General features: G+C 34.5%; 1 protein-coding gene across 10 annotated transcripts in view; it reads left to right on the top strand.

Moving 5' to 3' along the window:
• The window catches only part of RTKN2 (rhotekin 2), a 158,221-nt gene that overhangs the window by 41,292 nt on the left and 101,245 nt on the right, over positions 1-15,684 (top strand). For all 10 annotated transcript variants that reach the window (XR_012512821.1, XM_074382284.1, XM_074382287.1 and 7 more), the window contains 3 exons: positions 3,983-4,077; positions 10,713-10,819; positions 11,755-11,886. Coding sequence is in view for 9 of the 10 variants with exons in the window: in XM_074382284.1 (XP_074238385.1) it covers positions 3,983-4,077; positions 10,713-10,819; positions 11,755-11,886 (334 nt within the window). In the remaining variant the exon portion in view is untranslated. The remainder of the gene's footprint in view (positions 1-3,982; positions 4,078-10,712; positions 10,820-11,754; positions 11,887-15,684) is intronic.

Below are 15,684 nucleotides of genomic sequence, written 5' to 3'. Positions count from 1 at the left end.
TTGGAGATAGGCCTTCTCCTTTGGCCATCTGAAATAGCACTCTCTCCTCACCTTAATCCTTCACCATGCTTTACTTAGCTTCATGGGCCTGATATAATTATACATTTTTCTATCTATTTTTCTTCCTGTATAAAAGAGGAAAAATAGATAAATGTATAAATGTATGTTTATGTATTTATACATTCTCCTCCCCCATTTTGTTGATTGTTGTAGCTTTAACACCTGGAACGGTACCTGGCAAATGCAGGCAACCCCACTTATTGTCAATAATCTTTTCTTGAGAATAACATATTCTACCCTAAAATGCTCACAGGGAGTCTACTTCCCATTATTTTAAGTGGGAAATATTATAATATATTGTCAATTTAAAACACCCATCTACTTTTCTAAAATACAGTTTCAGAAGACTGATTTATCAGGGACAAATTATTATGTTGGAATAATGCTTATCATATTGAACCCTGATAACCAAACAACTAATATGAATGTTAGTATGCAGTTTGTGTGTAGTCATATTTGCTCTTCCATTGTAGTTGCTGTTCTCAATTACTTTGATTTAAAAAAAAAAAATTATTTTGAGACAGAGTCTTGTTCTGTCGCTTAGGCTGGAGTACAGTGGCAGGATCTTGGCTCACTGCAGCCTTCTCTCCTGGGTTCAAGTGATTCTCCTGCCTCAGCCTCCCAAGTAGCTGGGATTACAGGCTTATGCCACCATACCCAGCTAATTTTTGTATTTTTAGTAGGGATGGGGTTTCACCATGGTGGCCAGGCTGATCATGAACTTCCCACCTCAAGTGATCCACCTACCTCAGCCTCCCAAAGTTCTGGGATTATATGTGTGAGCCACCGTGCCCAGCCTACTTTGATTCTTTCTTCACAGTTTTATTTAATACTTCAACTTTTTTGGGATTAATTGTGTGAACAACAGGCAAAAATAAGAGCTAATTATGAAAGACACTTAGAAACGTGTTCAGAATAAGTGAATAATGGCAGAGAATGGCCACTTGTGCCTCTCTTAGTTCTGGCAGCAGTAAAGATTTGTTGTGAACTTTTGAAAAGTCTAAGTGTGAATCCGACATAGCAATTCAGAATGTAACTCGAATGTTTACTCATGCATTGTTTTGTTAAAATGTTATATTGAAATTTGGAGACGGAAATGTAAATTTTCCTATATAAACATTGACCAAAAACATTGGGTATAGAGAGTTTTCTTTGGTCTTTAATGACTATATGGTAAAAGCCAACAGGCATTCTCCAAGGTAGTAGTATTCTATGGAGTATGCTGTTATTTACTGAAAATGCATGCATACATTGCATGCTTACTAAATGTATGCATGTTTTTCTTTATAATACAGATTTTATTAAAGATTTAGTAAGAAACAAAGGAGGTTTATGAAACAACACCTAGAACAATTAATATAAATTCCTATTAGACATCACTGTCTTTTTTTTTTTGGAGACAGAGTCTCACGCTGATTCACTGCAGCCATTGTCTCCAGGACTCAAGCAGTTCTACCTCAGCCTCCCGAGTAGCTGGGATTACAGGCATGAGCCACCATGCCCAGCTGACATCACTGTTTTCTTATCTCTCTTTGGCTCACGTGTGCATTCTCTCTCTCTCTCTCTCTTTCTCTCTCTTTCAATATACTCGATGTTTCAAGATTTTACTGATTTTGGGAAAAAAATGAAAAAAATGAGGATTACTAACATAGGAAATACAGTTGTTACTGAACATAAATTCACTTTTTATCACCATAGCAGTGCCAGGATATGAAATTCATCAGAAGAAATTCTAGGTATTTGGGAAGTACCACAAAGGGAGCTATAATGAAAAGAAAAAAATGGAATGAGTATAATGAAGTCTTCCATGTTCTCACACTACAGATAAAACCCTCAAATCTCTGATGTAGATAACCAGAAGAAGGAGATCCATTCTGTGAAAAATAAGCAAAGCCGCACGATAGTTAATGTGCTATTGCAATTAAGACGAGTTGCACATGAATTGCACTCAACTTTGATTTGTGTAGAGGCGACTGGGCATTTTAAATGGAGAATGAGGAAACTAGGAGAGGTTGAGTCAGGCTCCGAGTTAGCTTAAGTGAAAAGTACCAGATAGTGGGAAGCGGGGATTGGTCCTTGTAAAACCCACCTGGCTATGCTAGCTGGTACTCACCAAAATTAGTCTTCTACCTTACCACAGAGACTGAAATACAAAGGCCCTGTTTTCAGGTCTTGGCTGGAAAAAATTCTTTTGTCAGCCTTGAGTTTTCTCAGGCAGGCACTTTAAGGAGACATCTTAGGGATGCAACTTTGAGCTGCTGGAAACAATGCTAGTGTTTGTTCAGGTCTTTAGAGGCCAAGGTTGAGGCCTCGTTGAGAAAAGGACTCAGAGGAACCTGGACTAGAGTTTGGTCAAGAAGACAGCCTTTGCCCCTGGGAAATTAATATAGATCAGACCCTATCATTCCACTTTTTATCAGCTTTGCTATTACACTTAGAATTAAATCCACCCCTCTTCCAAGGCTCACAGAACCCCCAGGTGAGCTCATCACTGCCTGTATTTCCAGCTTGCCCTCTTGCTTGCTATGCACCGGCCACACTGGTTTTCCTTCAGCCCTCCCTTTGCACATGCACTCTGCTTGGAATGTTTTCCTGCATTCTTTGCTTGGCTAGATTCTTTTATGAATAGATAACTGTCATCTCCCCAGAAAAACCTTCCCCAGTTCACCTATCTAACACAGGTCCTCAGTTTTCTCTCTTGTTTCTTTCATAGAAAAAGTTACATTCCAACTTGAAAATGCTGATACTTGATTTATTCCTTGGCCTACTCTTTTTTCATTCTGCCTGCATCAGAATGTAATGCTAGATCTTGTTTGCCATTGAATGCCCATCACCTAGCATTGGACTTGGCACATTTTAAATATTCAATAAATATTTATTAAATGAACAGGGACCCTTCAGAGAAATATTTGTGTGATTTTATAATTTGCAGATTTTATTGACAAAATATCAGAGATAACCTTGTTAAATTAAAACTTCTATTGTCAAAAAATGTCATCTATCATATCTAATTTTTTTTTGTAGTAAAGCATTCTTGAATACACATACAGAGGCATTAAGTACATTCACATTGCACAGCCATCACTACCCTCCATCTCCAGAAGTTTTTCATCGTCTTAAGCTGAAATTCTGTATCCATTGAACACTAATTCCTCACTCTATCCTCCTAGCAGCCACTATTCTACATTCCATGTCTATGAACTACTCTAGGTACCTCTTGTAAGTGAAATCATACAGTCCTTTTGTGACTGGTTATTTCATTTAGCATAATGTCTTCAAGATTCATCCATGTTGTATGTCAGAATTTTCTTCTTTTTTAAGACCGAATGATATTCCATTTTATATATGTGTGTGTATATACATACATGCAATCACATATCCCACATTTTGTTGATTCCTTGGATAGACGCTTGGGTTTCTTCTACCTTTAGGCTATTGTGAATAATGCAGCTGTGAACATGGGTGTACAAATATCTGAGTCTGCTCTCAGTTCTTTTGGGTGTATATCAGAGTAGAATTGCTGGATCAGTAATTTTATTTTTAATTTTTTGAAGAACCACCAAAATGTTTTCCATGGAAGCTGTATCATTTTACAGTCCCACTAGCCATGCCAGAGGTTCTCCACATACCAGCTAACACTTGTTACTGGTTTTCTTTGTTTGTTTTACTAATAGCTGTCTTAATGAGTATAAAGTGATATCTCATTGTGGTTCTGATTTGTATTTCCCTAATGACTAATGATACTGAGCATCTTTTTATTCTTTTGGTGACTGTATATCTGCTTTGGAGAAATGTCTATTTAAGTCCTTTGCTTATCTTTAAATCAAGTGTTTTATTATTTGTTGTTGAACATATAAATATTTTGTATAGTAGTAGAAAACATGCAAAAATACTTAAAACATGTCTTCTTTTTCACTATTAGTGGTGTAAAGTATAATTTGCTAGCTCACACTACCCTAACCTTGGAAAGTGCTGAGGATAGTTTCAAGACCCATAATCTGTCTATTAATGGAAGTGGTAAGTACAATATATATTTTACTTATTACATACATTCTGCCTGTATTTCTAATTATAGTATGTTCTCCCAAGTGGTTATCAGCTTAAATAGTGGAGACACAAGTGATTCTGTTGGTTCTTTCAAATATATCTGTCCCTCTTCCCCAAAGGATAAAAGTTTATTTTCCTTTTTCTACACTGAGATTTGTTTCCAAGGTTTAGTGGGAAAAGAAAGGTCTTGGGTGTACTGAATCCTTGTTTTTGACTTTGAAGTTATGACTTCACTACTCTTCTAGCTGGAAATTAAAGACATTACTTACTTTTAAATTTAAAATCAAGGAACCCAGCCTTTCTGTTAGTAGGCAGCAGAGAATGTAAGAAAGAGAAAGGGTTAAATTATCTTAACCTTTTTCTGTTTGGAGTATAGCGGTACTTTTAGTTTATCCAAAATAAATATATAGGAAAGTGAAGAAAGGGGTTAGGTCATTAGGAAGATTTGTAAAACTTAGCATGAGCACTTGCCACTCTCCCAGGTGATTTTATTCGTGATAAAAAATATGGAGCAGTGTTGGTAAGGCAGTTTGGAGGTATGATTTGGGTTGTTTACTTTGTTCATTTTCTCCAAGCAAAATAAATAAGTGGTAAATGTCCTAATTATACTTACTCTTAATTATAATTATACATTATAATTATACTCCTAATTATACAGCGCCACAGTTGTAAAGACTGTGGCTCTGTACTGATAAAATTGATGATGTTATACCAATATTTTTTGTTTCACAATAAGAAGTTATGTTAAAAATAGGCAAAAGTTCATTAAATGTAAATATATAATTTTAAAAAGATAATTTTGAGGCTAGGTGTGGTGGCTCCTGCCTGTAATCCCAGTTCTTTGGGAGGATGAGGTTCACTTGAGCCCAGGAGTTTGAGAACTGCCTGGGCAACATAGTGAGACATTATCTCTACCAAAAAAATTTAAAAAAATAAAAAAATTGGTTGGCTGTGGTGGTGCGTGCAGGTAGTCCCAGCTACTCAGGACACTGAGGTAGAAGGATTGCCTGAGCCCAGAAGGCTGCAGTGAGGTATGATTGTGCCACTGTTCTCCAGCCTGGGCTACAGAGCAAGACCCTGTCTCAAGAAATAGAACATGTCAAAAAATAGAACATTACTACCACTACTTTCCCTTGGTGTACATATATCTCAATTTTTGTGGTATATACTTCCTCGCTTTTTTTTATGGTTTTCTTAATACCACATTTGTGTGCTTCCTTAAATAATATAATTTTGCATGATTTGAACTTTGATATGGAATCATGTTGTCTTAGTAATTCGCTTTTTGTTGATCATTCAGTATGTATGCTTTTCATTACTTAGAGTATCTCATTTTGTGATAATATGTATTTATCTCTTAGACTGATTTAATCATTTTGAGTAGTTACAGGGTTCTTCAGCTTTTCTGTTTCTTGGATCAGTTTCAATAAGTTACATTTTTATAGATACCCATTTGATCTAAACTTTGAGATTTATAGGAATTGAATTCTCTATAGTGTCCTATATCTATTGAGTTTCTGCAGCCTCTGAAACATTGTTCCCTCTTTTCTATTACTGGTACTTACTTTCTGTACCATCTCTGTTTTTAAATTCTGATTCTCTTAATTGATAGTCAGTTTTATTCACTTACGTGTTCCATACTTGCTAATTATTTGTTAAGAGTAATGACTGTAGTCTATATTACTGCAAGAAGTGTGATAAAATCTCCTGTGATTGTAGATTTTTCTACCCATAGTTATATCTATTTTTGCTCTATGTAATTTGAGCCTTTGTTATTTAATGCATATGTGTTTAAATTGTGTATTTTCTTCTTTTATATCAAACTGTACTTATTTTTGTGTTACAGACATGCCTCTTCAGCATTATATTGGATTTTATTTTTTCTCTGATTTGACAATCTTTTCTTCCTGAAGTTTTTAGTCCTTCTGTGTTGAATATTAAATAGCTGTATATTTAGCTTTAAATCTACTGTGATAACCTGTGTTTTTTATTTGTCGCACGTATTCCATAGTTTTTATTTTCTTGCCTTTTTAAGGCAATTTTTCCTTGTTTGAATTAAAGTTATACATCCTTTTTCTCATTTTTAAGAACTTATCCCTAAAAATTTCATTAATCATGTTTATTAATATCTAAACTTAAAAGATAGTTTTGTGCTTTTCTCAGATAATACAAGGACTTTAGAACAGTTAAACTCTTTCCCTTAACCTATGTGCTATTTTTATATATTGTAATTCTTTTTTTTTTTTTTTTTTTAGCAAGATGTTCTATAGATTTAATACTTATTTAGGTTTATCTGCATGTTTCTGTGCACTGCTTGTATCTTACGCCTTGCGTCTGGGATGATTTTCCTTCTGCTTGAAGTATATGCCTTAGAATTTATTTTAGTGTGTTCTACTGATATCAAACTTCTTGGTCCTTTTTGTTTATCTGAAGATGGCTTTATTTTGCCTCGTAATTGAAGATATTTCTTAATTCTGCAGTTTCGATGTTTTCTTGTTGAATATTGAAGATATAATTCCAATATTTTTGGCTTCTATTTTATTATAAAAGTTGTAAATCATTTGTCAGTGTGTTACCTCCATAAATGTAATCTTTTTATTTCTTTTTTGCCTTTGGTTTTCTAAAATTTTACTATGGTATAATTAGGTGTAGAGTTTATGCTGCTTGGGGTTTCTTGAGCTTCTTTACATTGTTGATAGATATGTTTCATCAGTTTAGACAAAATCTCACTTACGTGTTTCAAACTGCCTCTGCCGTTTTCTAGCTTTTCTCCTTTTTGCATTCCTGTTAAACCTATGTTAGTCTTTTTCATTGTATTCTTCATGTTTCTTACTCTTTATGATGTACTTTTCAGCTCACTTACAGATATTTAGAACATAAGCTATTCATAAATCTGGGATTGCCTGTATAAAGAAGTTTGCTTTCGAACTTTAAATTTATAAATCACAAAGTTGATTTCACAAGTATTACTGAAATGCATGCTTTTAATTTTATTTCATTTGCTGCCTGTTTTAGGAAAAATAGCTTTTATTTGTGTTTGCATTTTGGATGCATTGTGCTTGTGCATTTATTTTTCCCAGATTAAGCCCTTTATTGCTAAAATATAGCAGCTTTAAAAATGTATTAATGAAAAAGATTTGAATACTCTCAGAATATTGTTGTGTGCTGTTGTATAGTAGAATCTTGGGTAGATAAGTTTAAGACTTTTTGGTTTTACCACAGACCTTGGCTACCTTGCATGTATATAGTAAATAACAAAAAAATTCTGGGGTAATTAAAACTTTTAGGTAAATAATAGTTATGGCCAGTAGCTAGCCATTTTATAGGCACTACCATCAGGACACAGCGAAAACTTTAAAAATCATTTTTATGTGGTCCAGTGTGAACTAACGGCCATACATTGAGTTGTTGTTTATACCCTGATGCCTAGAATAAATTATTTAATGCTTTTCTCCATATAAATAGATAGTACACAAGTAGCTATCTTCATTAAAGTATCTTAATGTTTTTTGAAAGAACTTTTTAAAACAATGTCATACTTGTAGAAAAGTTGCAAGTTGAATGTCAGGTTTGTTTGTAATTAGAGATGAGTATCAGTATGTTACCTAGTCCGGCCTCAAACTTTTGGGTGTAAGCAGTCCTTCCACCTTAGCGTCTGGAGTAGCTGGTACCACAGGCATGCACCACCACACCCAGCTTGAATGTCAGGATCTTTTTTTTTTTTTTTTCCTCAAAAAAATTTATGAGAGCAAGTTGCTTACATAATAGTCAGTACTCCAAAATGTATTAATATATGTTTCCTACTGTCAGAACATTCAGCTATATCACCATCACTCTCGAAGTCAAAAAATTAATACAAATACATTACCATCATGTAATCCTCAGACTCAATTCAAGGTATTGCCCACTGTTCCAGTAATGTTTTTTTATGACAGAGGGATACAGTGCAGAATCATACATTTCATTTAATTGTCATGCTTTTTTATTTTCCTTCGATCTGGACTAGTTCTTCAGTCATTTTTTGACTTTCATGACCTTGACATTTTACAATAGTATGGTTAGTTATTTTGTAAAAGGTCCCTCTGTCTGGGTTTATCTCATGTTTTCTTGGAATAAGATTCAGGATATGCTTCTCTGGCAGAAATATCACAGAAGTGATACTGCATTCTCATTGCATCCTATCAGGTGACATATCATTGATTCAGCCATCATTAATGATGTTCGCTTTGATCACTTGGTTGAGATGGTATCTTCCAAACTTCTGTACTGTGAAGTTACTCTTTTGTTTCCCCCTTTGTAATCAGTACATACTTTGTGGTAAGAGGAGAGTACCTTGAAACTGCTCTAGCCTGGGCAACATGGAAAAACACCATCCCTACAAAAAATACAAAAACTAGCTGGGAGTGGTGGAGCGTACCTGTGATCGCAGCTACTCTGAAGGCTGAAGCGGGAGATTGGTTGAGCTGGGGAAGTCAAGGCTGCAGTGAGCTGAGATTGTGCCACTGCACTCCAGCTAGGGCAGCACAGTAAGACTGTCTCAAATAAGAAAGAAAGGAAGGGAGGAAAGTGATGAAAGGAAGGGAGGAATGTGATAAAAGGAAGGAAAGAAAAAAAACTACTATGTAAGTACAGTTAACCTTTGAGCAGCATGCAGGTTAGAGGTGCCAACCCCTATGCAGCCAAAAATCCACATATAACTTTCGACTCTTCCTAATAGACTAATAGAACTATTAATAGACTACTGTTGACCAGAAGCCTTAATGATAACATAAACAGTCAAGTAACACATTAGGTATGTTATATATCTAAAATATACAGGATTCTTGCAATAAAGTAAGTTAAAGAAAAAATGTTATTAGGAAATCATAAGAAGGAAGAAATACATTTACTATTAAGTGGAAGCAGATCATCAAAAAGGTCTGCATCCTCATCATCTTCACATTGAGAAGGAAGAAGAGTTGGTCTTGCTGTCTCAGGGGTGGCAGAGGTGGAAGAAAACCCATATGTAAGTGGACACATGTAGTTCAAACCCATGTTGTTCAAAGGTCAACTGTATACTATTTCTTACTAGACTTTCAATGTATTCCTTCCTTAATATCAGTATGGACTCATGTTAATGCAGTGTATCATAATCTGTTAATATCATTGTTTGTTTTATGGTTCAAATTGTCCCCAATCTAGCCAATGAGAGCCCATTCGAGATGACTTCTATGTCTTTTTGATGCATCCCCATCATTCTTTGACCACTTCCTTATGTATCAATATATTCGGTTCATCATGTACTTTTCCCCATCCCTGGAATCGACCATTTCCCCAGGGAACCCTGGATGCCCTTCACACTCAACTTAGGGCACTGACATACTGCTGAGTTACTCCATGTGTGGATGGCTGCTTCACTGCTGTCAGACTCTGACTTCCAAGGCTAGGCTGCCCCTGAACATGGATACTCTGTTCTGCTTGGGTTCTGCTACTTCACATCAAGCAGCCCCCACTTTCTCTAATTGGTCCCTGACTCCCCGCAGCAGGCCATCTCCTGAGTAGAGGATCCCCTCGGGCTCTGATGTTCCACCTCAGGCTCCTCTTCCCAGGCATACCTCTTTTACCCTGCTTGCTCAAGACAGAGTCTCAAATCTAGGCTGTACCCCAGTGATATCACTCTCTCAGTCCCTTGAGGCACTGATACTTCCTGCAGGCAGCCCCTCCTGCTCAACATTCTCATTCTGCCTGTCTCCACCATCCATTTCTAGCACACCACAGCTCCTTCTCCAGTCCTGGAACAGATGTTCATGTTGAGGGCGCTACCTAATGGCTTATGACTGAATTGTTCAGGAAGAGAAGGGGAAGAGAAAGGGTCAAAAATGTTGATTAAGTTATCTTAAGTTCTCTTAAATAATGTTTTTTGTTTTTTTTTTTCCATTTTTGTTTTTTTTTTTTGAGATGGAGTCTGGCTCTGTCGCCCAGGCTGGAGTGCAGTGGCACAGTTTCAGCTAACTGCCACCTCTGCCCCCCTGGCTCAAGCAATTCTCCTGCTTCAGCCTCCCAAGTAGCTGGGACTGTGAGCATGCATCACCATGCCTGGCTAATTTTTGTATTTTTAGTAAAGATGAGGTTTCACTATATTGGCCAGGCTGATCTTGAACTCCTGACCTCAGGTGATCCTCCTGCCTTGGTGTTACAAAGTGGAATAATGTTTTATTCCAAGGATCACCTTTTAATTGTTATAATGAAAATCAGAGCAAAAAGTAGAATTTGATAAACATATTAGAATGTTTTTATGTTAAATGAGATCACTTATATTCTCTGAACAACTTTCATTGAATATTCAAGTAAGATCAAACAAGAGACTAAACAGTTCATTTTTAATTCAGGTAATAGCATGCTGTAAACTATCAGTTTAATATTATCCTGTCCTTTCTGTTCTTGTATTTGATTTTCACACTAAATACGGCACTGGTAATTTGAGTAGGATGGCTCTTTACATAAAAGTAATTTTAAAATATGTTCTGTACAAAGCAAAACAAAATTGTAAAAAAAAAATGTATATAATGACCTTAAATAAACATATATTTGTAACTCGATTTTTTTTTTCTTTCTCCTTTAAATAGAGGAGTCTTCATTTTGGCTTCCCCTATATGGCAACATGTGCTGTCGACTAGTTGCCCAGCCAGCTTGTATGGCTGAGGATGCATTTGCAGGATTTCTTAATCAGCAGGTTAGAGGACTTTAAATATCCTAGAACAATTGTAGCTCCACTTTAAATCTTAATATACTGGCAGTTGTTTCACCTTCTGATATTGAGAAGTATTGTTTTAAGTCTTTTTTTAAAAGTCAGTTTTCTAAATGTTATCAGATATAAACTGTAGGGGTTTCCGGGTGAAAAGAATGGCAAGGCAGGGAGGGATCTACAGCAATGTTGATGGCTAAGGCGCTATCTCTCCATGCTCCTCTGTTTCGTTAATAGCAGCAACAGGATCATCAGCAACAGAGGAATCCTTATGGAAACTGAGGAGGGCTGCTCAGCGCCTTTCACATAAAGGTCTTTCTGGCAGACAGCGTTTGGCACGGTTTAGGACTCAGAGCTTCCAAAGCTGCCTCTGTGCCACCTACTTCTGATTTATTTATAACCATAGTTATTTATATTCAGTAAATAATTAATTGTGAGCTTCAATGAATCAATAGCTTTTTCTAAAAGATTCCATTAGGAGGAAATAAAATTTGCATTCTTACAGGGTAGTTGACATTTTCTGATGCTCTGAGAACAGTAAGGGAAAATAATATTTTGAACATATAGATATTTTCCTGAGACATTTGATGAATTGCTATAGAATTCTATGCACTAATTTTTAATTGACTAGCTTTTCTAAAACAGCATTAATCTATGGTTTTATGTGTGTAAAAGTTAGGTAGTAATCATTGTCTCCATTTCACTTAATGCCTTTAAGAATTCCAAACTTTTCTTTTCTGATATTAACATATTCTTGGATTTGGGGCAATTAACCTTTTGTATAGCAAATTAGTGGATAATTCCATCACATTAAAAAAAAATTCTAAATAACTAATTTAACCTTGATGAGTATTTTGATGAGTTTAGAGTTAAGGTGCTAATAATTTAAAATTGATAATCTCTTGATTTTTTTTTTTCCCCAGCAAATGATAGAAGGTCTGATTAGTTGGAGAAGGCTGTATTGTGTTTTGCGAGGAGGTAAACTCTATTGTTTTTACAGTCCAGAGGAAATTGAAGCTAAAGTGGAACCAGCTTTGATAGTACCCATTAACAAGGTAAAGGAAATGCTATTTTGAAAAAAAAGATACATCTTAGGAAGTTTGTTTTTGTCTGTGCCGTTCACATTGTTGATGCCTTATAAAGAAAAGAGAAGCACTGGTAAAAACAGGTTAGTTCATAAATATGATTTAATCTTTTTCTATTACAGAGCTTATCTGTTATGAGAAATACTGTATGTTTCCTAAGAAAACATAGTAATGGACATCTGTATCAGTAAATGGGTTTTAAAGCAGAGAATGTAACTCTACATTAACAGTATATTTAAGTTTTTTATGAATTTATTTGAGATTAAACATAAATTGTTAGCTCATGTTATAGTGATGCTCTTTCTAGTTAATATTCAAATGAAGCCATAAAAAGACCTTCTTGACTATACTTTCTGATTTCTTATGGGATTGGTGGGCAATTGTCCAATCTTCTGTCAGAACAGAAAAGCTTGCCAGTCCATTTAGAATAGTTGAGTGCTTATACTGCATTTAAAAAGTAGTACCACACCACCTAGAGAATTTGTCAAGTAGATATATACTGGTTTGATACAAAGGAGACTATTGAAATCTAGCTACAATTTTTTCATCTAAAATCCTGTCTGTAGGAAAACTTTTCAGTATAAGGCAGACTTAGTTTCTTCTACTTCATGGTCTTAAATTTAGCTTTGTCTATTATTTAAGTCTAGTGTTGATTAGAGGATTTTTCTTTCCTCATTTTTTAGAGCATTTCTACTCTAGAAAAATGACATTTCTAGACCAAAATGTCATTGTTTTTGCCTGCGGGCTGCCCCTAATTATTTCTAGTTGTTCTACTTTGCTTGTTTCTGGAGTGTTTGAAGTGTGTGATAAAACAAGAGCCATCACATTTGTTCTCCTTGTCTTTGAAATTATCCTTTAAAAAAGAATGTAAAGTTGTATGGCCTTTTATATAATAGCTGTATTCCTGAAAACCTGTGGATACCAGTCTACTAATCTATCAAGACTTAAGTTTAGTTTCATGATCTTTTCTAATAACATTTTTGTCTATTTCTATTCCACTTTTAGAAATTACACTGCTTTTTACCTACAGGAAGTCTTTTAGTGAGACCTTTTATTATATTATTAAATTCACCTAATTTAACTGTTTTAATTGTCACTCTTGAATAAGGATATAATATCTCAGTATTATATTGAATCTATTTTGGCTTAGAAAGTTAGGTTTTTGAAATACATAATTTTATTAATGAAAAATTGACATTTTTTTTCATTACTTACCAACTTTTTGTTTGGTTTATGCAGTGTTATCTTTCCTGCCATTTTTTCACACTTCCCTTTTGAAAATTTCAGATGGAAAACTTGAAACAGAATAATGAACACCTGTATACCGTTCATCTAGACTCTCAGCTGTTGTTAACATTTTGCTACATTTGCTTTCTCTCTAGTTAAAATTTTTTTCTGAACCATTTTAAAATCAGTTGCAAACAACATAACATTTCTTTTTTGGATATGTTAGCGTGTTTCTCTTAAAACCAAGGACATTTTTTCATCACCATATTACTGTCACACTAAAAGTTTATTGTTGATAAAATATTATCTAACATACAGAACAAACTGCTCTAATTTTCCCTAAAATATTTTTCTAATTTTTATTGTTTGATCCAGGACCTCATCAAGGATCATGTACTGCATCTGATCAGCATTTCATTTAATTCTTTTCATCTAAATTATGCCCTTCACCTCCTGCCCTTATTTATTTATGTCTTTCATTACATTGGCATTTTTTAAAGTCCAAGAAAATTTTAAAAATGTTCTTCTTAGAATTTCTCCAAATCTATATGTAACTAATTATTTCACTAGTTTCAGCTTCAATAATTGTGGTAAAAGTTCTATGTATATGATTATGTCTAATTTGGTTTTTACAATAGCTAAGGAGTAAAAATGAAATCCTACTAATTGTTTCCTTGTTTGTTGTACCATAGAATATTCAGAGTCATAAAATAAATTAAGATGTAATCTAAGCAAATGATATTTTCTAAGTCATTTGTTTTATTTGAAGAGTCTTGAAGGAATTTAACTCACCTTATTGCAGCCCTTTAAGGTAGGCAAAGCAGGTGTGGTAGCCCTGTTTAACAGGTATATCATTTGTTTTGCAAGTGAAGAAATAGACTCAGAGATCAGATAGAACTTTCCAAACTAGTAAGGAAAATTATATGGCTCACCTTTTTCCTAATGGGTAGGAAAAAATAGTTAAAAATTTATTAACTGTTTTTGCGTTTTCCTCATAGGTGTACTTCTAGACTAGATTTGGAAGGCAAAATTAGACTTTTTTCCTCTTTTTGTATCACTGTAAATCAATTTTGAAAGTTTAAAAGTAGCTATAAAATGAGGTTCTGAGCATGAAGCCACAGTAGGCTTATAGGTGATGGCTCAGGCATATGTGTGGAAACTTAGGATTTAAATTTAAGAGAACATTTATAATAAAACTCTGTTATTGTAGTCAGTGTGTCAGTTATTTTTTGTCTGATGACAAGGGTCTAATTCCAGAAAAGTGGTGACAATGTTTATATAGTCTGACTGAATTGACTTTTTTTAATTGATTTACTTTTCCTTGTGGTAATAAAGGCTGATAGCCAGGTGACTAATGAGATTTTGTAGTTAATCAGTGCCATTGTTAAGATGACCGAAATCAGAAGACTTAAAAATTCCAATAGTTGTTCCACAATTAGCCATTACATATCACAGGAAAATTATTAATGTAGTAATTTGTATAGATTTAGTTTTGTACTTGGAGACAATGTGAGCTACATTTGACCTTGAGGACTGATGACTTAATTATCTCTTCCATTGAACCTGACTTCTGTCTAAAGTACAGAAGAGCGCTTTAAAATTAGAACATGAACTAAGACTTAAGGTTGGAAAGATCCATTTATTATTATTCCATAAGATGAATATAATTGTTAATCTCAAAGACGAAATTGATGACAAAGTCTTTTGTTTTCCGACTTTGCAATATTGCTGTCTTCATTTTCTCCAGTGTTGATTTCCTGTGTTTTTCTCCATAGAAGCTTTTCTCTTTGTAGTTCTTTCTTCTACCTCAGGCTTCCTTTGAAGTTTTCCATTTACCTGAAAACTTCCCACTTAATAGTGAATATCACAAATGTCACTAATCTCCTTATTCAAATATATCAAGTACTATCGTAGTCAAGAAATATTTTTCTTACTTCTTAAAACATGACTGTTACATAATTATTTTTCCTTTTAAAGTAATTTTTGTCAACTTACAAAATGATTCAAACGTACAGAAAAGTTGGAAAAAAAAAACTAAACTGATGGCCCATATATGTATTACCTAGATTTAGCAGTTAACATTTTGCCATGCTTTTATTATCTCTTTGCTTAAATCTATATTTTTTGATGACCCATTTGAACATAAGACTTTGATATTATGATACTTCATTCATGAATACTTCAACATGTAACTCTTATTAATAAAAATAGGGATGTTCACTACCATTATCACAGCTAAGAAAATACTTTTCTTATGTCATCTAATATTCAGTCCGTATTCAGATTTCCCTGTTTTCCCAAAATGGCCTTTTAGATTGGGTCTTCAGTCCAAGATTATTCAGGGATTATGCATCCTCTGTAATTCTTCTAAATTGTAAATGAGGTCTAGAGGCTTGATTGTGTTTATGTAAAACGTTTTTATTAGAATATTTTATGGTTGATGACAGACAAGTACTTTATAGAGACTCCGGTTGGGAGGCTCATGAAGTCAGGTTGTCGTAACTACTGGTGATGTCCTGTCTCCAACATAAAGCAATCTTT

The sequence above is a fragment of the Saimiri boliviensis genome, chromosome 12, assembly GCF_048565385.1.
Source record: "Saimiri boliviensis isolate mSaiBol1 chromosome 12, mSaiBol1.pri, whole genome shotgun sequence".
Taxonomy (NCBI): Eukaryota; Metazoa; Chordata; class Mammalia; order Primates; family Cebidae; genus Saimiri; species Saimiri boliviensis.
Note: the sequence above shows the minus strand (reverse complement) of the source record. Positions and strands in the feature narration are given on the sequence as shown.